Source organism: Oncorhynchus keta, unplaced genomic scaffold, assembly GCF_023373465.1.
Source record: "Oncorhynchus keta strain PuntledgeMale-10-30-2019 unplaced genomic scaffold, Oket_V2 Un_contig_2347_pilon_pilon, whole genome shotgun sequence".
Taxonomy (NCBI): Eukaryota; Metazoa; Chordata; class Actinopteri; order Salmoniformes; family Salmonidae; genus Oncorhynchus; species Oncorhynchus keta.
The window spans coordinates 135,902-163,019 of record NW_026283402.1 but is presented as its reverse complement, the minus strand read 5'-3'; the positions used below and the strand labels follow the sequence as shown (position 1 = coordinate 163,019).

Sequence of the window (27,118 nt, the reverse complement as noted above, 5' to 3'; positions counted from 1 at the left end):
GTGGTTGTGGGCGTGTATTGACGTTTGAATTAGAGATATTTGAACGCTTCCTGGTTTAACACGTTGTAATAGTTCTATTACATACTGTACTGTACCTCACCAGGAGGCTTAGTAGCCTATTATACCGTGTTAGAAATAGCACCAAATCGGACACCGAATAGGTAGGTGAGAATAAATAAAAAAACGCCGTATTTTGATACACTTGAACCGTACTTTTTTGTTTTCTTGGTTTCTGTAGGCGCTTCGTTCCCCCCTGTCCTCCACTTTTGACAGAACGCCCCGAGCGCACTTTTAATGATGCGTAACTGACGCGCGGTCATCAACGGACATTCTTCCTGATGTCACTTCTCAACATGCGGACCACCTGTTTTATGGCCGTGATCTTGTGGCTCACAACTGGTTCATCTCGTTGTCAAACACCAATTCCCAATGTTCACGGAGGTGAGTACAGTACAGTTGGACAAACGGCCTCTCTCTCGCTCTACATACAAAATGTATAGCAATAAAATGTATAGCAATTCCTAATGGATACGGTAACGTTATGGAGGCAACAATCTAATTAGTCATAGCAATGCAAATTATGTTGCCTAGCAAACAAGTAGATTTGTAAGAAGTCTATTATCAGCACCCAGTGTGGTTTTGGTAGCGTAATTTATTAATCTGGGAGTGGAGAGGTTAATTACTTAATTCAACATTTAACCAGATGGGAAGGATGGAGGCATAAAATGACTGAAGACAGGCGTGTCATTTCACTGCTGTTTTCACTAAGTACCTGGAATAATGCAGAGTGAGTATAGACTGGGGTTACAGTGTTATCCTAGTTTTGCCTGCTTTCATGGATAGATAGGCCTAGGCTATAGGTCTTAGATTGTAATACAGAGAATGTGGAGGATTAAGATGCCCCACTCTTTGTGGTGTGTGTGTGTGTGTGTGTGTGTGTGTGTGTGTGTGTGTGTGTGTGTGTGTGTGTGTGTTAACACACAAATGCAACAAGGAGCAGTTTACCGGACACATATTGAGCCTATGTCACGGACTAAATAGCAAATGCAAAGGAGAGTTTAGCCCCACAATTGTCTACCTAAATCAGCATTGAGTGACTGGTGAGTAGGGGTTTATTTATTATGCTGATTCTGTTGCAAAACATTTCTTAAACGGAATGAAATGGGGATGGACCTAACTGAATTTGTCCAATAGAAACCATTTTTTGTTGTTTGTACTAATTATTGCACCCCAGCTCTGGGTAGCAGCCGACAAACCACAAGAGTATTTCTCAGTAGAGGAAGTGACACAATTACTGATGCTTAGAAATGGTTCTGTAAAAGTCCCTGTAAGTCAGTCTCATCCTTTGCACATTCACTCAAAGGTCAAAGGCAAATAAATGGGGCGGAGCAGGGGAGTCTATATATTACGGAGCCCTGGTCCAAAGTAGTGCACTGTAGGAAATAGCCATTTGGGGCACATCCCTAATGTTATGTCATGTCCTCCTCAGGGTTAGGTGCAGTTCTGGGGGTGTCCAACGCCAGCGTCCTCCTGCAAGACCCCAGCTCTGAGACACTCTACCTGGGAGCCAGAGGCTCCATTCTGGCACTGCACACCTCCAACCTCACCTGGAAACACCCATCAGTGAGAGAGAAAGGGAGGGAGAGACAGAGATGGGGGAGGGACAAGGACATAAGAGGACGGAGGGAGGGACAGGGAGATAAGAGAGCGGAGCAAACACACTATGCCAGACATTGATTAAACCTAGTCCTGGACAACTTTCTCAATAGAGATTCTCTACTGACACTGCTTTTTAGTCCAGTACTGGGCTCAACCTGATGTTTAACTGTGGGATGTAACTGTATGCGTTTGTGTGTTCTCTCTTTGACTTCCGTCTCTGCAGATTAAGTGGGAGGCAACAGAAGAGGAGAGGAAGTCCTGTATGGGTAAAGGCAAGAGAGTGGTGAGCAACGTGGGGTGCTCTTGATCTGTGTTTGAAGTGGCAAGAAAACTGTGTGTCTGTGTGTGTCTGTGTGTCTGTGTGCTGCTCTGTAGTGTATGTACGTGGTTAAAGGTGTCGGTGAGATGCCATGCTTCACACCCATCACCTTTGCCTTTTGTCATACTCACCTATGGCATGATGTATGATACCGTTACCATAACGATTGCTTTACTGACTCTTCAGCTTCCTGTCAACACATCACATCCTGTATGTTTGGCTTTCAGATGACTTTTCACTTTGTATCTGGTCATCTTCAAAGACTGATAAACAGAAGCATGACTTACCTTAAATAGTCCGGGAGTTAGAGTTCTTCACTACCGTTTATTCAATGGGAGTAATATGAAAACCAACCTTGGCCTGTACACATTGTGTTCCTGGCACCTAAGTTGAGAAACCCTGCATTGTACTTCTGATTATAACCATATTTTATTGATCTGTTTAGAGCTAGGTTCTCCTGATCTAGGATCATGCTATCTACCCCAAATCCTAACCTTAGCCATTATGGTAAGGAATGTAAACTGACCTGAGATCTGTGTCTAGAGGCAACTTTATCCTGCTCTGTTATGGCCCTGTTGTAAGAAGGAGTTGCCAAATGCGCTTCAGCCTAGCTTAAACTAAAAGGCAATCAGGGACTTGAAAATCCCCAAAATATTCCTTATCCCAGGGCACTTGAACTGTTTCCGCATATCATATCAAATCAAAATGATTTATATAGCCCTTCTTACATCAGCTGATATCTCAAAGTGCTGTACAGAAACCCAGCCTAAAACCCCAAACAACAAGCAATGCAGGTGTAGAAGCACAGTGGCTAGGAAAACTCCCTAGAAAGGCCAAAACCAAGGATGAAACCGAGAGAGGCTATGAGGGGTGGTCAGTCCTCTTCTGGCTGTGCCGGGTGGAGATTATAACAGAACATGGCCAAGATGTTCAAATGTTCATAAATGACCAGCATGGTCAAATAATAATAATCACAGTAGTTGTCGAGGGTGCAGCAAGTCAGCACATCAGGAGTTAATGTCAGTTGGCTTTTCATAGCCGATCATTAAGAGTATCTCTACCACTCCTGCTGTCTCTAGAGAGTTGAAAACAGCAGGTCTGGGACAGGTAGCACGTCCAGTGAACAGGTCAGGGTTCCATAGCCGCAAGCAGAACAGTTGAAACTGGAGCAGCAGCACGGCCAGGTGGACTGGGGACAGCAAGGAGTCATCATGCCAGTTAGTCCTGAGGCATGGTCCGAGGGCTCAGGTCCTCCGAGAGAAAGAAAGAAAGAGAGAATTAGAGAGAGCATACTTAAATTCACACAGGACACCGGATAAGACAGGAGAAGTACTCCAGATATAACAGACTGACCCTAGCCCCCCGACACATAAACTACTGCAGCATAAATACTGGAGGCTGAGACAGGAGGGGTCAGGAGACACCACCGGACAGGGCCAAACAGGCAGGATATAACCCCAGCCAACTTTGCCAAAGCACAGCCCCCACACCACGAGAGGAATATCTTCAACCACCAATTTACCATCCTGAGACAAGGCTGAGTATAGCCCACAAAGATCTCCGCCACGGCACAACCCAAGGGGGGACGCCAACCCAGACAGGATGACCACAACAGTGACTCAACCCACTCAAGTGATGCACCCCTCCTAGGGACGGCATGGAAGAGCACCAGTAAGTCAGTGACTCAGGCTCTGTAATAGGATTTGAGGCAGAGAATCCCAGTGGAGAGAGGGGAACCGACCAGCCAGAGACAGCAAGGGTGGTTCTTTGCTCCATAGATCGTAAAGAATTAGAGATACAAACAGGCTTCTGTTTTCCCCCTCAGCTAATCTTAAATGGCACCCTAGTCCCCTATTCAGTGCACCACTTTTGACCTGGGCCTATAGGGGAGAATAGGATGCTGTTTGAGACATGTTTCTTTGTCTCCCTCTACAGGATGACTGTTATAACTACATCTGTCTGCTGGAGGTTCTGAAGGATGGAAGGATCTACGTCTGTGGCTCCTACGCCTACAATCCCAAGTGTGCTTTCATAGTCAGTCACGTTCTCTCTCCTCTGACTCTTCTCATACTCTACACCTATATTATCATTATTATTATTATACTCTACACCTATATTATTATTATTATTATTATCATTATTATTATTATACTCTACACCTATATTATTATTATTATTATTATACTCTACACCTATATTATTATTATACTCTACACCTATATTATTATTATACTCTACACCTATATTATTATTATTATACTCAACACCTATATTATCATTATTATTATTATACTCTACACCTATATTTTCATTATTATTATTATACTCTACACCTATATTATTATTATTATTGGTATTATTATTATTATTATTATACTCTACACCTATAATATTATTATTATTATACTCTACACCTATATTATTATTATTATTATGATACTCTACACCTATATTATTATTATTATACTCTACACCTATATTTTCATTATTATTATGATACTCTACACCTATATAATTATTATTGGTATTATTATTATTATTATTATACTCTACACCTATAATATTATTATTATACTCTACACCTATATTATTATTATTATACTCAACATCTATATAATTATTATTATTATTATACTCTACACCTATATTATTATTATACTCTACATCTATATTATTATTATGATACTCTACACCTATATTATTATTATACTCTACATCTATATTATTATTATGATACTCTACACCTATATTATTATTATACTCTACATCTATATTATTATTATTATACCCTACACCTATATTATTATTATACTCTACATCTATATAATTATTATTATACCCTACACCTATATTATTATTATACTCTACATCTATATTATTATTATACTCTACACCTATATTTTCATTATTATTATGATACTCTACACCTATATTATTATTGGTATTATTATTATTATTATGATACTCTACACCTATATTATTATTATTATACTCTACACCTATATTATTATTATGATACTCTAAACCTATATTATTATTATACTCTACACATATAATATTATTATTATTATACTCTACACCTATATTATTATTATACTCTACACATAGAATATTAGTATTATTATATCTACACCTATATTATTATTATTATTATACTCTACACATACAATAATATTATTATTATACTCTACACATACAATAATATTATTATTATACTCTACACCTATATTATTATTATTATACTCTACACATATAATATTATTATTATACTCTACACCTATATTAGTATTATGATACTCTACACCTATAGTATTATTATTATACTCTACACATATAATATTATTATGATACTCTACACCTATACTATTATGATACTCTACACCTATATTATTGTTATTATACTCTACACCTATATTATTATTATTATACTCTACACCTATATTATTATTATACTCTACACCTATATTATTATTATTATACTCTACACCTATATTATTATTATACTCTACACCTATATTATTATGATACTCTACACCTATATTATTATGATAATTATACTCTACACCTATATTATTATTATTATTATTATACTCAACACCTATATTATTATTATTATTATTATACTCTACACCTATAATATTATTATTATTATTATACTCTACAACTATATTATCATTATTATTATTATACTCTACACCTATAATATTATTATTATTATTATTATACTCTACAACTATATTATCATTATTATTATTATACTCTACACCTATAATATTATTATTATTATGATACTCTACACCTATAATATTATTATTATACTCTACACCTATAATATTATTATGATACACCTGCTAGATGCTCTTTAACTGTTGTGGTGAAACACATGTTATTCATTCAGTTCATGTATTTAGTTGACAGGCTTACACACATGATGTTCACGTCACAGGAGGTGGGACCTTAAATGGGGAGACGAGGCTCGTGGTAATGGCTGGAGCGGAATCAGTGGAACCATATCAAATACATCAAACATATGGTTTCCATGTGTTTGATGCCGTTCCATTGTCTCCGTTCCAACCATTATTATGACCCGTCCTCCCCTCAGCAGCCTCCACTGGTCCACATACACTACTGAATATAGACTGTGTGTGTGTTCAGGACCCAGTGACGTTTGTCCTAGTGAAGGAAGGTGGTGACAAAGTGAAGATGGAGAATGGGAAGGGGAAATGTCCTTATGATCCCAGACAACCTCACACGGCTGTTACTGCAGGTTAGACACACACTGCTGTTACTGCACGTTAGACACACACTGCTGTTACTGTAGGTTAGACACACACGGCTGTTACTGTAGGTTAGACACACACTGCTGTTACTGTAGGTTAGACACACACTGCTGTTACTGCAGGTTAGACACACACACTGCTGTTACTGTAGGTTAGACACACACACTGCTGTTACTGTAGGTTAGACACACACTGCTGTTACTGTAGGTTAGACACACACTGCTGTTACTGCACGTTAGACACACACACTGCTGTTACTACAGGTTAGACACACACTGCTGTTACTGTAGGTTAGACACACACACTGCTGTTACTACAGGTTAGACACACACTGCTGTTACTGTAGGTTAGACACACACTGCTGTTACTGTAGGTTAGACACACACTGATGTTACTGTAGGTTAGACACATACTGCTGTTACTGCAGGTTAGACACACACACTGCTGTTACTGTAGGTTAGACACACACTGCTGTTACTGTAGGTTAGACACACACTGCTGTTACTGTAGGTTAGACACACACTGCTGTTACTGTAGGTTAGACACACACACTGCTGTTACTGCAGGTTAGACACACACACTGCTGTTACTGCAGGTTAGACACACACACTGCTGTTACTGTAGGTTAGACACACACTGCTGTTACTGTAGGTTAGACACACACACTGCTGTTACTGCAGGTTAGACACACACACTGCTGTTACTGCAGGTTAGACACACTGTAGGTTAGACACACACTGCTGTTACTGCAGGTTAGACACACACACTGCTGTTACTGTAGGTTAGACACACACTGCTGTTACTGTAGGTTAGACACACACACTGCTGTTACTGTAGGTTAGACACACACACTGCTGTTACTGTAGGTTAGACACACACTGCTGTTACTGTAGGTTAGACACACACTCTGCTGTTACTGTAGGTTAGACACACACTCTGCTGTTACTGTAGGTTAGACACACACTCTGCAGTTACTGTAGGTTAGACACACACTCTGCTGTTACTGTAGGTTAGACACACACTCTGCAGTTACTGTAGGTTAGACACACACTCTGCTGTTACTGTAGGTTAGACACACACTCTGCAGTTACTGTAGGTTAGACACACACTCTGCTGTTACTGTAGGTTAGACACTCACACTCACAAACACGCTCACACTATCACATCCTGTCTATGTGTGTACTGTAGATGGAGTGCTGTACACCGCCTCCCCTTCTAACTTCCTGGGCACGATGTTTGACATCACCAGGGCAACAGGTCAAGAGGTGCGCGTGCATCAGTCCATCAACTGGCTCAGTGGTGAGACCCATCTGTCAATCACACACACTCCCAATGCATGTTGGGAAAGATGATAAAATACTTCTACTGTCCAAACTTCTGTAACACCAAACAACAACAGAATGTGTCCAATGAAGAGTTTAACCCATACGTAAAATGTATGCACACATGACTGTAAGTCGCTTTGGATAAAAGCGTCAGCTAAATGACATATATTATTATTATATTATATATTAGGATGTGGTTTAGCAGTGTAGTGTTACTTACATAATGAGTTCTCTTTGATGATGGTCTATGTCTATAACCATCCACGTGTTTTATGCCAGTAAAGTCATACGGTATAAAATAAACATCACCACAGCTCTGATGGAAACAGGATGTTTTGGTACAGTTTTATAAATGCCAACAGATAACTTGTCCGTTGGACATGGTGGGATCTTTTTGTGGCGGTAGAATGAAGGATGTGAGAAGTGGAGATGGAAACGTCTTTATATGCTCGTATTGATGTAACAACCATCATATGGAAGTAAACTGGGAGTCATGTGATGACATGTTGTGTGGTACTCCCACTACGACTCAGGAAGTCATGCAGTTTATTAGACTACAGATGACATGTTGTGTTGTCCTCCCACTACGACTCAGGAAACCATGCAGTTTATTAGACTACAGATGACATGTTGTGTGGTACTCCCACTACGACTCAGGAAGTCATGCAGTTTATTAGACTACAGATGACATGTTGTGTTGTCCTCCCACTACGACTCAGGAAGTCATGCAGGGAAGTCATGCAGTTTATTAGGCTACAGATGACATGTTGTGTGGTACTCCCACTACGACTCAGGAAGTCATGCAGTTTATTAGGCTACAGATGACATGTTGTGTGTACTCCCACTACGACTCAGGAAGTCATGCAGTTTATTAGACTACAGATGACATGTTGTGTGGTACTCCCACTACGACTCAGGAAGTCATGCAGTTTATTAGGCTACAGATGACATGTTGTGTTGTCCTCCCACTACGACTCAGGAAGTCATGCAGTTTATTAGACTACAGATGACATGTTGTGTTGTCCTCCCACTACGACTCAGGAAGTCATGCAGTTTATTAGACTACAGATGACATGTTGTGTTGTCCTCCCACTACGACTCAGGAAGTCATGCAGTTTATTAGACTACAGATGACATGTTGTGTTGTCCTCCCACTACGACTCAGGAAGTCATGCAGTTTATTAGACTACAGATGACATGTTGTGTTGTCCTCCCACTACGACTCAGGAAGTCATGCAGTTTATTAGACTACAGATGACATGTTGTGTGGTACTCCCACTACGACTCAGGAAGTCATGCAGTTTATTAGACTACAGATGACATGTTGTGTGGTACTCCCACTACGACTCAGGAAGTCATGCAGTTTATTAGACTACAGATGACATGTTGTGTTGTCCTCCCACTACGACTCAGGAAGTCATGCAGTTTATTAGACTACAGATGACATGTTGTGTGGTACTCCCACTACGACTCAGGAAGTCATGCAGTTTATTAGACTACAGATGACATGTTGTGTTGTCCTCCCACTACGACTCAGGAAGTCATGCAGTTTATTAGACTACAGATGACATGTTGTGTTGTCCTCCCACTACGACTCAGGAAGTCATGCAGTTTATTAGACTACAGATGACATGTTGTGTGGTACTCCCACTACGACTCAGGAAGTCATGCAGTTTATTAGACTACAGATGACATGTTGTGTGGTACTCCCACTACGACTCAGGAAGTCATGCAGTTTATTAGACTACAGATGACATGTTGTGTTGTCCTCCCACTACGACTCAGGAAGTCATGCAGTTTATTAGACTACAGATGACATGTTGTGTGGTACTCCCACTTCAGGAAGTCATGCAGTTTATTAGGCTACAGATGACATGTTGTGTTGTCCTCCCACTACGACTCAGGAAGTCATGCAGTTTATTAGACTACAGATGACATGTTGTGTGGTACTCCCACTAGGAAGTCATGCAGTTTATTAGACTACAGATGACATGAAGTCATCATGCAGTTTATTAGACTACAGATGACATGTTGTGTTGTCCTCCCACTACGACTCAGGAAGTCATGCAGTTTATTAGACTACAGATGACATGTTGTGTTGTCCTCCCACTACGACTCAGGAAGTCATGCAGTTTATTAGACTACAGATGACATGTTGTGTTGTCCTCCCACTACGACTCAGGAAGTCATGCAGTTTATTAGACTACAGATGACATGTTGTGTGGTACTCCCACTACGACTCAGGAAGTCATGCAGTTTATTAGACTACAGATGACATGTTGTGTTGTCCTCCATGCACTGACATGACTCAGGAAGTCATGCAGTTTATTAGACTACAGATGACATGTTGTGTTGTCCTCCCACTACGACTCAGGAAGTCATGCAGTTTATTAGACTACAGATGACATGTTGTGTGGTACTCCCACTACGACTCAGGAAGTCATGCAGTTTATTAGACTACAGATGACATGTTGTGTTGTCCTCCCACTACGACTCAGGAAGTCATGCAGTTTATTAGACTACAGATGACATGTTGTGTGGTACTCCCACTACGACTCAGGAAGTCATGCAGTTTATTAGACTACAGATGACATGTTGTGTTGTCCTCCCACTACGACTCAGGAAGTCATGCAGTTTATTAGACTACAGATGACATGTTGTGTTGTCCTCCCACTACGACTCAGGAAGTCATGCAGTTTATTAGACTACAGATGACATGTTGTGTTGTCCTCCCACTACGACTCAGGAAGTCATGCAGTTTATTAGACTACAGATGACATGTTGTGTTGTCCTCCCACTACGACTCAGGAAGTCATGCAGTTTATTAGACTACAGATGACATGTTGTGTTGTCCTCCCACTACGACTCAGGAAGTCATGCAGTTTATTAGGCTACAGATGACATGTTGTGTTGTCCTCCCACTACGACTCAGGAAGTCATGCAGTTTATTAGGCTACAGATGACATGTTGTGTTGTCCTCCCACTACGACTCAGGAAGTCATGCAGTTTATTAGACTACAGATGACATGTTGTGTGGTACTCCCACTACGACTCAGGAAGTCATGCAGTTTATTAGGCTACAGATGACATGTTGTGTGGTACTCCCACTACGACTCAGGAAGTCATGCAGTTTATTAGACTACAGATGACATGTTGTGTGGTACTCCCACTACGACTCAGGAAGTCATGCAGTTTATTAGACTACAGATGACATGTTGTGTTGTCCTCCCACTACGACTCAGGAAGTCATGCAGTTTATTAGACTACAGATGACATGTTGTGTGGTACTCCCACTACGACTCAGGAAGTCATGCAGTTTATTAGACTACAGATGACATGTTGTGTTGTCCTCCCACTACGACTCAGGAAGTCATGCAGTTTATTAGACTACAGATGACATGTTGTGTTGTCCTCCCACTATGACTCAGGAAGTCATGCAGTTTATTAGACTACAGATGACATGTTGTGTTGTCCTCCCACTACGACTCAGGAAGTCATGCAGTTTATTAGACTACAGATGACATGTTGTGTGGTACTCCCACTACGACTCAGGAAGTCATGCAGTTTATTAGACTACAGATGACATGTTGTGTTGTCCTCCCACTACGACTCAGGAAGTCATGCAGTTTATTAGACTACACAGATGACATGTTGTGTGGTACTCCCACTACGACTCAGGAAGTCATGCAGTTTATTAGGCTACAGATGACATGTTGTGTTGTCCTCCCACTACGACTCAGGAAGTCATGCAGTTTATTAGACTACAGATGACATGTTGTGTGGTACTCCCACTACGACTCAGGAAGTCATGCAGTTTATTAGACTACAGATGACATGTTGTGTGGTCCTCCCACTACGACTCAGGAAGTCATGCAGTTTATTAGGCTACAGATGACATGTTGTGTGGTACTCCCACTACGACTCAGGAAGTCATGCAGTTTATTAGACTACAGATGACATGTTGTGTGGTACTCCCACTACGACTCAGGAAGTCATGCAGTTTATTAGACTACAGATGACATGTTGTGTGGTACTCCCACTACGACTCAGGAAGTCATGCAGTTTATTAGACTACAGATGACATGTTGTGTTGTCCTCCCACTACGACTCAGGAAGTCATGCAGTTTATTAGACTACAGATGACATGTTGTGTTGTCCTCCCACTACGACTCAGGAAGTCATGCAGTTTATTAGACTACAGATGACATGTTGTGTGGTACTCCCACTACGACTCAGGAAGTCATGCAGTTTATTAGTACAGATGACATGTTGTGTTGTTCCCACTACGACTCAGGAAGTCATGCAGATGACTACAGATGACATGTTGTGTGGTCCTCCCACTACGACTCAGGAAGTCATGCAGTTTATTAGGAAGTCTACAGATGACATGTTGTGTTGTCCTCCCACTACGACTCAGGAAGTCATGCAGTTTATTAGACTACAGATGACATGTTGTGTGGTAGGAAGTCTCCCACTACGACTCAGGAAGTCATGCAGTTTATTAGACTACAGATGACATGTTGTGTTGTCCTCCCACTACGACTCAGGAAGTCATGCAGTTTATTAGACTACAGATGACATGTTGTGTGGTACTCCCACTACGACTCAGGAAGTCATGCAGTTTATTAGACTACAGATGACATGTTGTGTTGTCCTCCCACTACGACTCAGGAAGTCATGCAGTTTATTAGGCTACAGATGACATGTTGTGTTGTCCTCCCACTACCCACTACGACTCAGGAAGTCATGCAGTTTATTAGACTACAGATGACATGTTGTGTTGTCCTCCCACTACGACTCAGGAAGTCATGCAGTTTATTAGACTACAGATGACATGTTGTGTGGTACTCCCACTACGACTCAGGAAGTCATGCAGTTTATTAGGCTACAGATGACATGTTGTGTTGTCCTCCCACTACGACTCAGGAAGTCATGCAGTTTATTAGACTACAGATGACATGTTGTGTGGTACTCCCACTACGACTCAGGAAGTCATGCAGTTTATTAGACTACAGATGACATGTTGTGTGGTCCTCCCACTACGACTCAGGAAGTCATGCAGTTTATTAGACTACAGATGACATGTTGTGTGGTCCTCCCACTACGACTCAGGAAGTCATGCAGTTTATTAGACTACAGATGACATGTTGTGTTGTCCTCCCACTACGACTCAGGAAGTCATGCAGTTTATTAGACTACAGATGACATGTTGTGTGGTCCTCCCACTACGACTCAGGAAGTCATGCAGTTTATTAGACTACAGATGACATGTTGTGTTGTCCTCCCACTACGACTCAGGAAGTCATGCAGTTTATTAGACTACAGATGACATGTTGTGTTGTCCTCCCACTACGACTCAGGAAGTCATGCAGTTTATTAGACTACAGATGACATGTTGTGTTGTCCTCCCACTACGACTCAGGAAGTCATGCAGTTTATTAGACTACAGATGACATGTTGTGTTGTCCTCCCACTACGACTCAGGAAGTCATGCAGTTTATTAGACTACAGATGACATGTTGTGTTGTCCTCCCACTACGACTCAGGAAGTCATGCAGTTTATTAGACTACAGATGACATGTTGTGTTGTCCTCCCACTACGACTCAGGAAGTCATGCAGTTTATTAGACTACAGATGACATGTTGTGTGGTACTCCCACTACTCCCACTACGACTCAGGAAGTCATGCAGTTTATTAGACTACAGATGAAATAACTGAAAGTGAAAGGTGATTTTGACGCTCCTATCCAATAAATATCGAGAGTCTTATTCTGGTGATGATCGATGCTTGACTGCAGTTTGACAAATACAAATATTCTTGCTCTTATTGATAGTAATCTCATCATGTAGACTAGCCTTCCCACACTGTATCTGTGAGCTGTTGGCTAGAGCGCTCGTGCCAAGACCAGAATATGCACATTTGCTATTTAACCGAACCTGGGATATAACTATCGGTACAGTTGAAAATGGAAACACATTGAACTTTACATTTTTATTCTGTACATGAAAACTTAAGCCAAAAATAATGTTTTGTGTGTCTACGTCATCACACATTGATTTTTATCCGCAAATAGACAGTTTAGTGGAAACACCACTGATGAGAAAATGTGCATGTTTGTCTGGGGCTACAAGGAAAATGTGCATGTTTGTCTGGGGCTACAAGGAAAATGTGCATGTTTGTCTGGGGCTACAAGGAAAATGTGCATGTTTGTCTGGGGCTACAAGGAAAATGTGCATGTTTGTCTGGGGCTACAAGGAAAATGTGCATGTTTGTCTGGGGCTACAAGGAAAATGTGCATGTTTGTCTGGGGCTACAAGGAAAATGTGCATGTTTGTCTGGGGCTACAAGGAAAATGTGCATGTTTGTCTGGGGCTACAAGGAAAATGTGCATGTTTGTCTGGGGCTACAAGGAAAATGTGCATGTTTGTCTGGGGCTACAAGGAAAATGTGCATGTTTGTCTGGGGCTACAAGGAAAATGTGCATGTTTGTCTGGGGCTACAAGGAAAATGTGCATGTTTGTCTGGGGCTACAAGGAAAATGTGCATGTTTGTCTGGGGCTACAAGGAAAATGTGCATGTTTGTCTGGGGCTACAAGGAAAATGTGCATGTTTGTCTGGGGCTACAAGGAAAATGTGCATGTTTGTCTGGGGCTACAAGGAAAATGTGCATGTTTGTCTGGGGCTACAAGGAAAATGTGCATGTTTGTCTGGGGCTACAAGGAAAATGTGCATGTTTGTCTGGGGCTACAAGGAAAATGTGCATGTTTGTCTGGGGCTACAAGGAAAATGTGCAAGTTTGTCTGGGGCTACAAGGAAAATGTGCATGTTTGTCTGGGGCTACAAGGAAAATGTGCATGTTTGTCTGGGGCTACAAGGAAAATGTGCATGTTTGTCTGGGGCTACAAGGAAAATGTGCATGTTTGTCTGGGGCTACAAGGAAAATGTGCATGTTTGTCTGGGGCTACAAGGAAAATGTGCATGTTTGTCTGGGGCTACAAGGAAAATGTGCATGTTTGTCTGGGGCTACAAGGAAAATGTGCATGTTTGTCTGGGGCTACAAGGAAAATGTGCATGTTTGTCTGGGGCTACAAGGAAAATGTGCATGTTTGTCTGGGGCTACAAGGAAAATGTGCATGTTTGTCTGGGGCTACAAAGAAAATGTGCATGTTTGTCTGGGGCTACAATGAAAATGTGCATGTTTGTCTGGGGCTACAAGGAAAATGTGAACCGTCGAGTTGTTGAGGACTGGAGCTGGGAAGCACGACACACAATATGTCATTAATATGTCATTCTCTGATGAGTCCAGATCCAGAGTTTGTGAGTTCGGCCCTGGTCAGGGAGAGTCCTGGAGATGATGATAAAATCTACTTCTTCTTCATGGAGAACGCCTTAGAGTACGACCTTTACACCAAGGTCAGGGTCACACGGTTGGCCAGAGTCTGCAAGGTGAGATACATCTCTCTGTCTGTCTGTCTCTCTTTCCTCTCTTTCTCTCTCCCTCTATTTTGCTCATGTGTGCTTTGACTCGTGCTCTCTCTCCATCCTTCTCACCCCCCTCTCCCCCATCCCTTTCCCTATCTGCCAGGGAGACGTGGGGGGCTCTAAGACCCTGCAGAAGCGCTGGACCAGTTTCCTGAAGGCTCAGCTGGTGTGTCAGGACCGGGACAGTGGCCAGCACTACACCGTCCTGACCCACGCCTACCCTCTGGAACACCGCCTGGGAGACCCCAGCAGCACACACTTCTACACCCTCTTCACCTCCCAGGGGTAAGGGGGTGGAGGGGGGGAGAGGGGAAGAGAGAGGGAGGGAGGGGGGGTAGAGATGGGGAGAGAGGGAGGTAGAGGAGGGGGAGAGAGGGGGGAGTAGAGATGGGGAGAGAGGGGGATAGAGATGGGGAGAGAGGGAGGTAGAGGAGGAGTAGAGATGGGGAGAGAGGGAGGTAGAGGAGGAGTAGAGATGGGGGGGGGTAGAGATGGGGAGAGAGGGAGGTAGAGGAGGAGTAGAGATGGGGAGAGAGGGGGGAGTAGAGATGGGGAGGAGGGGGGGAGTAGAGATGGGGAGAGAGGGGGGTAGAGATGGGGAGAGAGGGAGGTAGAGGAGGAGTAGAGATGGGGAGAGAGGGAGGTAGAGGAGGAGTAGAGATGGGGAGAGAGGGGGGAGTAGAGATGGGGAGAGAGGGGGGAGTAGAGATGGGGAGAGAGGGGGATAGAGAGAGAGAGGGAGGGAGATGGGGAGAGAGGAGGTAGAGGAGGAGTAGAGATGGGGAGAGAGGGGGGTAGAGATGGGGAGAGAGGGGGGAGGAGTAGAGATGGGGAGGGGTAGAGATGGGGAGAGAGGGAGGAGGAGGAGTAGAGATGGGGAGAGAGGGGGGAGTAGAGATGGGGAGAGAGGGGGGAGGAGATGGGGAGAGTAGAGATGGGGAGAGAGGGAGGTAGAGGAGGCATAGAGATGGGAGAGAGGGAGGTAGAGGAGGAGTAGAGATGGGGAGAGGGGGGTAGAGATGGGGAGAGAGGGAGGTAGAGGAGGAGTAGAGATGGGAGAGAGGGGGGTAGAGACGGGGAGAGAGGGAGGTAGAGGAGGCATAGAGATGGGAGGTAGAGGAGGAGTAGAGATGGGGAGAGAGGGAGGTAGAAGAGGAGTAGAGATGGGGAGAGAGGGGGGTAGAGATGGGGAGAGAGGGAGGTAGAGGAGGAGTAGAGATGGGAAATGGGGTGGAGAGTGAATGAGAGAGAGGACAGATTGTGAGGGAAAGAGAGAGGAGAATCACTAAAATATGAATATTATGTTACAGTGACTCATACAGACGGCATTACTGCAATGAACATGTTAATGTGTGTGTGTGTGTCTGTGTTTAGGAAAGGAGAGCGCGTGTCAGCAGTGTGTGTGTACAGCCTGGCTGACATCACCAAGGTGTTTGCGACGGGAGGCTTCAGAGATATGAAGAGGAACTGTGTGAACAGTGGGAACTCTGAGTCTGTACCCGACCCCCGACCTGGACAGGTATTCACCAGACTCACCTGGGTTGTATTTATTAGGGCATGCAATAGAAAACATTTTAAAAACATTTTGCTACGGATAGTGAAAGTTAGTGCTTCTTTCGAAAATGAGTGTTTCTTTGTTATTGGACGGATCCAGGTAGTCATTTTCCATTTCAGGGTTATTATCATATAGTGTCCTAGTATGTCCATCATCGTCATAACACGCTGAACTGTTCTCTGTGCCCCCTCAGTGTATCAACCATGTCCTGAGAGCCCAGGGTTACAACTCCTCCTTCAACATGCCCGACCGCGTGCTGCAGTTTGCCAAGGAACATCCTCTGTTGACGAACACTGTGGACGCAGCGCCCCTTCTGGTGAGGAGGGGAACCACATACACCAGGATCACAGCTACCAACATCTCCAACAGTGATGCTGCCCTACTACATCTGGGAACAGGTGAGAGAGAGAAACATCAAGTAATCAATAGACCAGGCAGTTCATTGACTATGCTGAACATATCAGAAAATATTCTCATTTTGTGGTTGATGATGTTCTGTGGTGTGAATTGATGTGTGTTTTCACACAGATCAGGGGGAGTTACACAGTGTGTCTATTGTTGGTCGTACTGCTACTCTGCTGCAGGAGATCCCTCTGACAACCTCAGTAGAGCCCATCAACAACATCCTCACACAGCAGGTAACACACACACACACACACACACACACACACACACACACACACACACACACACACACACACACACACACACACACACACAGACACAGACATCTTTAATTCTTTGCTCCCTCCCAGGGCCATGTGGTGGTGGGCTCCCCATCCTCTTTGTCCCGTGTGCCAGTAGAGGGGTGCAGAGTGTACTCCAGCTGTCAGGTGTGTGCCCGGGCAGCAGGACTAGGTTGTGTGTGGGACGTCAACACGAGAGGCTGTGTTGCGGAGTGAGTCTACATGGCATTCTCTTTGTGGGGGTTTGAGTCTCTTTCTCTCTTTCTCTCTCTTTCTCTCTCTCTTTCTCTCTCTCTCTCTGAATTCAATTCAAGGGCTTTATTGGCATGGGAAACATATGTTAAGGCCCTCCTTGGTCGGCCTCTCTCTCTGTCTCTATTTCTGTCTCTGTCTCTCACTCTCTGTCTCTGTCTCTGTCAATTCAATTTCGATTTAAGGGGCTTTATTGGCGTAGGATACATATGTTTACTTTGCCAAAGGAAGTCAAATAGATAATAAACAAAAGTGAAATAAACAATAAAAAGTTTACATTTAACAGTACACTCCAAAAGAATAAAGACATTTTAAGTGTCATAATATGTCTAAATATACACTGTTGTAATGATGTGCAAAAAGGGAAATAAATCAACATAAATATAATATATAATATAATAATAATAATATAGGATGTTTCTCTCTCTCTCTCCCTCTCTCTCTCTCTCTCTCTCTCTCTCCCCCTCTCTCTCTCTCCCTCTCGCTCTCTCTCCCTCTCTCTCTCTCTCTCCTCTCTCTCCCCCTCTCTCTCTCTCCCTCTCTCTCTCTCTCTCTCTCTCCTCTCTCTCTCTCTCCTCTCCCTCTCTCTCTCTCTCTCCCTCTCTCTCTCTCTCCTCTCTCTCTCTCTCTCTCTCTCTCTCCCTCTCTCTCTCTCTCCCCCCCCTCTCTCTCTCTCTCTCTCTCTCCTCTCTCTCTCCCTCTCTCCCTCTCCCCTCTCTCTCTCTCTCCCCCTCTCTCTCTCTCTCTCTCTCTCTCTCCCTCTCTCTCTCTCTCCCTCTCCCTCTCCTCTCTCCTCTCTCCCTCTCTCTCTCCCTCTCTCTCAATTCAATTCAATTCAATTCAAGGGCTTTATTGGCATGGGAAACATGTGTTAACATTGCCAAAGCAAGTGAGGTAGACAACATACAAAGTGAATATATAAAGTGAAAAACAACAAAAATTAACAGTAAACATTACACATACAACAGTTTCAAAACAGTAAAGACATTACAAATGTCATATTATATATATATATATATATATATATATATATATATATATATATATATATATATATATATATATATATATATATATATATATATACACAATGTACAAATAATTAAAGGACACAAGATAAAATAAATAAGCATAAATATGGGTTGTATTTACAATGGTGTTTGTTCTTCACTGGTTGCCCTTTTCTCGTGGCAACAGGTCACAAATCTTGCTGCTGTGATGGCACACTGTGGAATTTCACCCAGTAGGTATGGGAGTTTTTCAAAATTGGATATGTTTTCGAATTCTTTGTGGATCTGTGTGATCTGGGGAAATATGTCTCTCTAATATGGTCATACATTGGGCAGGAGGTTAGGAAGTGCAGCTCAGTTTCCACCTCATTTTGTGGGCAGTGAGCACATAGCCTGTCTTCTCTTGAGAGCCATGTCTGCCTACGGCGGCCTTTCTCAATAGCAAGGCTATGCTCACTGAGTCTGTACATAGTCAAAGCTTTCCTTAATTTTGGGTCAGTCACAGTGGTCAGGTATTCTGCCGCTGTGTACTCTCTGTTTAGGGCCAAATAGCATTCTAGTTTGCTCTGTTTTTTTGTTAATTCTTTCCAATGTGTTAAGTAATTATCTTTTTTGTTTTCTCATGATTTGGTTGGGTCTAATTGTGCTGTTGTCCTGGGGCTCTGTAGGGTGTGTTTGTGTTTGTGAACAGAGCCCCAGGACCAGTTTGCTTAGGGGACTCTTCTCCAGGTTCATCTCTGTTTGTGATGGCTTTGTTATGGAAGGTTTGTGAATCGCTTCCTTTTAGGTGGTTGTAGAATTTAATGGCTCTTTTCTGGATTTTGATAATTAGTGGGTATCGGCCTAATTCTGCTCTGCATGCATTATTTGGTGTTTTACGTTGTACACGGAGGATATTTTTGCAGAATTCTGCGTGCAGAGTCTCAATTTGGTGTTTGTCCCATTTTGTGAAGTCTTGGTTGGTGAGCGGACCCCAGACCTCACAACCATAAAGGGCAATGGGCTCTATGACTGATTCAAGTATTTTTAGCCAAATCCTAATTGGTATGTTGAAATTTATGTTTCTTTTGATGGCATAGAATGCCCTTCTTGCCTTGTCTCTCAGATCGTTCACACCTTTGTGGAAGTTACCTGTGGCGCTGATGTTTAGGCCAAGGTATGTATAGTTTTTTGTGTGCTCTAGGGCAACAGTGTCGAGATGGAATTTGTATTTGTGGTCCTGGTGACTCGACCTTTTTGGAACACCATTATTTTGGTCTTACTGAGATTTACTGTCAGGGCCCAGGTCTGACAGAATCTGTGCATAAGATCTAGGTGCTGCTGTAGGCCCTCCTTGGTTGGTGACAGAAGCACCAGATCATCAGCAAACAGCAGACATTTGACTTCGGATTCTAGCAGGGGAGGCCGGGTGCTGCAGACTTTTCTAGTGCCCGCGCCAGTTCGTTGATATATATGTTGAAGAGGGTGGGGCTTAAGCTGCATCCCTGTCTAACCCCACGACCCTGTGTGAAGAAATGTGTGTGTTTTTGCCAATTTTAACCGCACACTTGTTGTTTGTGTACATGGATTTTATAATGTCATATGTTTTACCCCCAACACCACTTTCCATCAGTTTGTATAGCAGACCCTCATGCCAAATTGAGTCGAAGGCTTTTTTGAAATCAACAAAGCATGAGAAGACTTTGCCTTTGTTTTGGTTTGTTTGGTTGTCAATTAAGGTGTGCAGGGTGAATACATGGTCTGTTGTACTGTAATTTGGTAAAAAGCCAATTTGACATTTGCTCAGTACATTGTTTTCATTGAGGAAATGTACGAGTCTGCTGTTAATAATAATGCAGAGGATTTTCCCAAGGTTACTGTTGACACATATTCCACGGTAGTTATTGGGGTCAAATTTGTCTCCACTTTTGTGGATTGGGGTGATCAGTCCTTGGTTCCAAATATTGGGGAAGATGCCAGAGCTAAGTATGATGTTAAAGAGTTTTAGTATAGCCAGTTGGAATTTGTTGTCTGTATATTTGATCATTTCATTGAGGATACCATCGACACCACAGGCCTTTTTGTGTTGGAGGGTTTTTATTTTGTCCTGTAACTCATTCAATGTAATTGGAGAATCTAGTGGGTTCTGGTAGTCTTTAATAGTTGATTCTAAGATCTGTAGTTGATCATGTATATGTTTTTGCTCTTTGTTCTTTGTTATAGAACCAAAAAGATTGGAGAAGTGGTTTACCCAGACATCTCCATTTTGGATAGATAATTCTTCGTGTTGTTGTTTGTTTAGTGTTTTCCAATTTTCCCAGAAGTGGTTAGAGTCTATGGATTCTTCAATTACATTGAGCTGATTTCTGACATGCTGTTCCTTCTTTTCCGTAGTGTGTTTCTGTATTGTTTTAGTGATTCACCATAGTGAAGGCGTAGACTCAGGTTTTCCGGGTCTCTATGTTTTTGGTTGGACAGGTTTCTCAATTTCTTTCTTAGATTTTTGCATTCCTCATCAAACCATTTGTCATTATTGTTAATTTTCTTCGGTTTTCTATTTGAGATTTTTAGATTTGATAGGGAAGCTGAGAGGTCAAATATACTGTTAAGATTTTCTACTGCCAAGTTTACACCTTCACTATTACAGTGGAACGTTTTACCCAGGAAATTGTCTAAAAGGGATTGAATTTGTTGTTGCCTAATTGTTTTTTGGTAGGTTTCCAAACTGCATTCCTTCCACCTATAGCATTTCTTAATGTTACTCAGTTCCTTTGGCTTTGATGCCTCGTGGTTGAGTATTGCTCTGTTTAAGTAGACTGTGATTTTGCTGTGGTCTGATAGGGGTGTTAGTGGACTGACTGTGAACGCTCTGAGAGACTCTGGGTTGAGGTCAGTGATAAAGTAGTCTACAGTACTACTGCCAAGAGATGAGCTATAGGTGTATCTACCATAGGAGTCCCCTCGAAGCCTACCGTTGACTATGTACATACCCAGCGTGCGACAGAGCTGCAGGAGTTGTGACCCGTTTTTGTTGGTTATGTTGTCATAGTTGTGCCTAGGGGGGCATATGTGGGAGGGGATGCTGTCACCTCCAGGCAGATGTTTGTCCCCCTGTGTGCTGAGGGTGTCAGGTTCTTGTCCGGTTCTGGCATTTAGGTCGCCACAGACTAGTACATGTCCCTGGGCCTGGAAATGATTGATTTCGCCCTCCAGGATGGAGAAGCTGTCTTCATTAAAATATGGGGATTCTAGTGGGGGGATATAGGTAGCACACAGGAGGACATTTTTCTCTGTTAGGATAATTTCCTTTTGAATTTCTAGCCAAATGTAGAATGTTCCTGTTTTGATTAATTTAATGGAGTGAGTTAGGTCTGCTCTATACCAAATTAGCATACCCCCTGAGTCCCTTCCCTGTTTCACACCTGGTAGTTTGGTGGATGGGACTACCAGCTCTCTGTAACCTAGAGGGCAACCAGTGGGTCCGTCTCCTCTATACCAGGTTTCTTGCAGGATGACAATGTCTGTGTTACCGATTTCTTTGGTGAAGTCCGGGTTTCTGCTCTTTAGGCCAAAGGCAGATGACCTCAGGCCTTGGATATTCCAGGATGATATAGTGAAGGCTTTTTGTTCCATAGAATGTCCAATGTTGTTGGTCGTGTGGTTTGGCCTCAGGCCAGTAAGTGTGAGCAGAGCCTGCTGAGCATCTGGTACATGCTATTGGCTTGGGCGAGTGTGAGAGTTGGGACTGTTTGCCCGCTCACTACCTGGGCGTATGTGTGGCTTAACTCTCTCACTCTCTCTCTCTCTCTCTCTCTCTCTCTCTCTCTCTCTCTCTCTCTCTCTCTCTCTCTCTCTCTCTCTCTCTCTCTCTCTCTCTCTCTCTCTCTCTCTCTCTCTCTCTCTCTCTCTCTCTCTCTCTCTCTCTCTCTCTCTCTCTCTCTCTCTCTCTCTCTCTCTCTCTCTCTCTCTCTCTCTCTCTCTCTCTCTCTCTCTCTCTCTCTCTCTCTCTCTCTCTCTCTCTCTCTCTCTCTCTCTCTCTCTCTCTCTCTCCTGCTGTTCAGAACATTGCTTTATCTTCCTTCCTTTCAAACTAGTTGTTTCACTGTCACCCTCACATCTCACCGTCTCTCGTTGTTCTTCCTCTGTTCTCAGCTCTCCAGTGCAGAGGGAGTCAGAGGACCCTTTGAAGGTGTGTGGCACTGGAGAGGGTGAGTACGAACACTATTCCACTATTAAACAGGTTGATTGGAATTATAGTGCTAGAGGCGCACTACAGACCCTTGTTTGATTCCAGGCTGTATCACAACCGGCTGTGATTGGGAGTCCCATAGGGCGGCGCACATTTGACCCAGCATCGTCTGGTTTAGGGTCTGGCCGGGGTAGGCCGTTATTGTCAATAAGAATTTGTTTTTAAATAAAGGTTATATAATATAATTATATCAGTTATATTCCACTATTACCCATGCATAAGGTTCTTATATCACATCTATTCCACTATTAAACATGCATAAGGTTATTATATAACATCTATTCCACTATTAAACATGCATAAGGTTATTATATCACATCTAGTCCACTATTAAACATGCATAAGGTTATTATATCACATCTATTCCACTGTTAAACATGCATAAGGTTATTATCTCACATCTATTCCACTGTTAAACATGCATAAGGTTATTATATCACATCTATTCCACTATTAAACATGCATAAGGTTATTATATCACATCTATTCCACTATTAAACACATCCACCAAATCTACAACATTTCCAAACAGAATTAGGACGATCTCTCGCTCTTCCTCTCATCTACTAACTCCCTCCCTCCTCTTGACCATACTTCCTATCTCTCCCTTTCTCTCTCTTTTACTCTCCATCCTTCCTTCTCACTCCTCCTCTCCCTTCAACTCCTCTTTCTCTCTCTGCTTCTGCCTCTCTCTGTCGTCTCTCCCACCCCCTTCCCATCTCAGGTCGTTGTTCCCCTGTGGTGAAGGAGCTGCGTGTGAAGATGGGCCTGGTGGTCCTCCTCCCCTGTGACCACCCCCATCTCTCCCCTCTCCCCTGCATCTGGGAGCACCCCCAGGGCCGCTACACCCTGAAGCACCACTCCCACCTGGAGGTCACTGTCTCCGAATCCAGCCTGGGCCTCTACTCCTGCCGCTGCACAGCCCAGGGTGATTATTCCTGGGGTAGCGAACCCTGCCTTACAGCCTCCTACCAGCTCACCATGGAGGACCTCAGTGTCGAAGGCAGGGTGGACCCGGGGCTGTCGAGATCACCGGTATGGGTATACATCTCCTGTGTCCTGCTGGGGGTGCTGGTTGGAGCTTTAGGAGCAACTGTGTTCCTGAATAGGCTTTGCTGGAGAGCAGCCCAGCACACCCCATTAGAGGACAGAAATGGGGGTGGAGCCAATCAAGGACAGCAGGGGCGGGGCCCCACCTGTTATGAGAATAAGCTGGTGATGGGTGACATGTCGGTCGGCCAATTGGGAGAGGGCGTTTTGTGAAGAGATGTCCAGAATTGACTTAATTGAAGGGAGTGTTTTGCCAGGTACCGCTTAGAGACTGAGGCTTTCTTTCTTTCTGTGTCTCTTTCTGTCTCTCTGTGTGTGTCTCTTTCTCTGTGTCTCTCTCTGTGTCTCTCCCTCTGTGTCTCTCTGTGTCTCTGCTTCTGTGTCTCTGTGTCTCTCTCTGTGTCTCTCTCTGTCTCTCCCTCTGTGTCTCTGCTTCTGTGTCTCTGTCTCTCTCTGTGTGTCTCTCTCTGTGTCTCTCTGTGTGTCTCTCTGTGTCTCTCTCTGTGTCTCTCTGTCTCTGTGTCGCTCTGTCTCTCTCTGTGTCTCTCTGTCTCTGTGTCACTCTCTCTGTCTCTCTGTGTGTCTGTGTCTCTCTGTGTCTCTGTCTCTCTCTCTCTGTCTCTCTCTCTGTCTCTGTGTCTCTCTGTGTCTCTCTGTCTCTGTGTCGCTCTCTCTGTCTCTCTCGGTGTCTCTGTCTCTCTCGTTGTGTCTCTGTCTCTCTCTGTGTCTCTGTCTCTCGCTCTCTTTCTCTCTCTGTCTCTCTCTCTGTGTCTGTCTCTCTCTGTCTCTGTGTCTCTCTGTCTCTGTGTCTCTCTCTCTGTCTCTCTCTGTGTCTCTGTCTCTGTAACCAGGTTTCCATCCAACCTTTTTATTTGAGTAAAACATGTCACGGCAGGCCTGATGGAAACAGCACATTTTTGGGTAAACTCGTTTAGTGTTGGTAAAGTGAATTATGTGAGAAACGGTGGTGGAAACACCACCTTTATAGGCAGATATTGATATGATAACCATCATATCGTTGTGATGACATGTTGTGTGGTCCTCACACTACTACTCAGGCAAGCATACAGTTTATTAGCCTACAGATTAAATAAGTAATGATGAACTTCACAGGGAGGTGATGAACTTGATGCTCCTTTCCAATAAATATCCAGGGTCCTATTCTGGTGACATGATGATTGATGCTTGGCTGCCGTTTGACAAATAAAACAAATCTTACTCTTATCAATAATATTGTCATGTAGACAAGCCTACCCCACTGTATCTGCCAGCTGCTGGCTACAGCGTACATACAAGGACCAGAGTGGGCACGTGCTATTTAACACAACACAGTTGAAAATGCGATGGAAGCCCGTCATCACCCACTGTCATCACCCACTGTCATCACCCACTGTCAGCACCCACTGTCAGCACCAACTGTCATCACCCACTGTCATCACCCACTGTCATCACCAACTGTCATCACCCACTGTCATCACCCACTGTCATCACCCACTGTCATCACCCACTGGCATCACCCACTGGCATCACCCACTGTCATCACCCACTGTCATCACCCACTGTCATCACCCACTGGCATCACCCACTGGCATCACCCACTGGCATCACCCACTGTTTCCGCCAAGTCAGTTTGGGGGAAACTCGGCACTGGTGGGAAAATGTGCATATTTTCCTTATGGATATTTTACAAAATTCACATGAAAATCTGTCGCCAGTTGGATTGAAACCAAGCTAGTGACATCACAGGGTAGGATTAAAAGTGAAAAAGAGAGTGATTTCCAAACCTGCAACCAGTTTCTAGCCAGCGGGAGGGTATTTACCTGCTCCCCACGTCACCACAAATCTCAGTGTTTGATGAAAATCACTGTTTTTAAAATGGTTTTGCTTTTAATGACATTGGCTAGAACGTTATATATTTTTCGACAAAACCTAAAAATGTGGCGTTTTCACATGTTTATACTCTGGCATTCTGCTGGAGATAATGAGGATGACAACATGTTTATACTCTGGCATTCTGCTGGAGATAATGAGGATGACAACATGTTTAGACTCTGGCATTCTGCTGGAGATAATGAGGATGACAACATGTTTAGACTCTGGCATTCTGCTGGAGATAATGAGGATGACAACATGTTTAGACTCTGGCATTCTGCTGGAGATAATGAGGATGACAACATGTTTAGACTCTGGCATTCTGCTGGAGTTAATGAGGATGACAACATGTTTAGACTCTGGCATTCTGCTGGAGATAATGAGGATGACAACATGTTTAGACTCTGGCATTCTGCTGGAGATAATGAGGATGACAACATGTTTAGACTCTGGCATTCTGCTGGAGATAATGAGGATGACAAAATGTTTAGACTCTGGCATTCTGCTGGAGATAATGAGGATGACAACATGTTTAGAATCTGGCATTCTGCTGGAGATAATGAGGATGACAACATGTTTAGACTCTGGCATTCTGCTGGAGATAATGAGGATGACAACATGTTTAGACTCTGGCATTCTGCTGGAGATAATGAGGATGACAACATGTTTAGACTCTGGCATTCTGCTGGAGTTAATGAGGATGACAACATGTTTAGACTCTGGCATTCTGCTGGAGATAATGAGGATGACAACATGTTTAGACTCTGGCATTCTGCTGGAGATAATGAGGATGACAACATGTTTAGAATCTGGCATTCTGCTGGAGATAATGAGGATGACAACATGTTTAGACTCTGGCATTCTGCTGGAGATAATGAGGATGACAACATGTTTAGAATCTGGCATTCTGCTGGAGATAATGAGGATGACAACATGTTTAGAACCTGGCATTCTGCTGGAGATAATGAGGATGACAACATGTTTAGACTCTGGCATTCTGCTGGAGATAATGAGGATGACAACATGTTTAGACTCTGGCATTCTGCTGGAGATAATGAGGATGACAACATGTTTAGACTCTGGCATTCTGCTGGAGATAATGAGGATGACAACATGTTTATACTCTGGCATTCTGCTGGAGATAATGAACATGACAATGACAACATGTTTAGACTCTGGCATTCTGCTGGAGATAATGAACATGACAATGACAACATGTTTAGACTCTGGCATTCTGCTGGAGATAATGAACATGACAATGACAACATGTTTAGACTCTGGCATTCTGCTGGAGATAATGAACATGACAATGACAACATGTTTATACTCTGGCATTGTGCTGGAGATAATGAACAAGAGGACGACAACATGTTTATACTCTGGCATTGTGCTGGAGATA

The 27,118-nt window shown here is 43.3% G+C and overlaps 1 protein-coding gene across 3 annotated transcripts; it reads left to right on the top strand.

Annotated features, from left to right (window-relative positions):
• The first annotated feature begins 31 nt into the window (after positions 1–31).
• Positions 32–25,731, top strand: LOC127921764 (semaphorin-4F-like). 3 transcript variants are annotated; one of them, XM_052505373.1, is made up of 15 exons: positions 32–161; positions 239–441; positions 1,490–1,623; positions 1,883–1,942; positions 3,914–4,012; positions 6,134–6,245; positions 7,447–7,557; positions 14,891–15,030; positions 15,170–15,351; positions 16,441–16,585; positions 16,815–17,019; positions 17,150–17,259; positions 17,377–17,519; positions 22,701–22,756; positions 23,522–25,731. In XM_052505373.1, exons 2-15 carry the CDS (start codon positions 339–341, stop codon positions 24,058–24,060), a joined length of 2,139 nt encoding a protein of 712 aa, XP_052361333.1. In that variant the 5' UTR covers positions 32–161; positions 239–338; the 3' UTR covers positions 24,061–25,731. The 3 variants fall into 3 exon arrangements, with proteins under 3 accessions (XP_052361333.1, XP_052361334.1, XP_052361332.1); XM_052505374.1 differs by having other exon boundaries at positions 54–441; positions 17,155–17,259; XM_052505372.1 differs by having other exon boundaries at positions 54–441.
• The last annotated feature ends 1,387 nt before the right edge of the window (positions 25,732–27,118 follow it).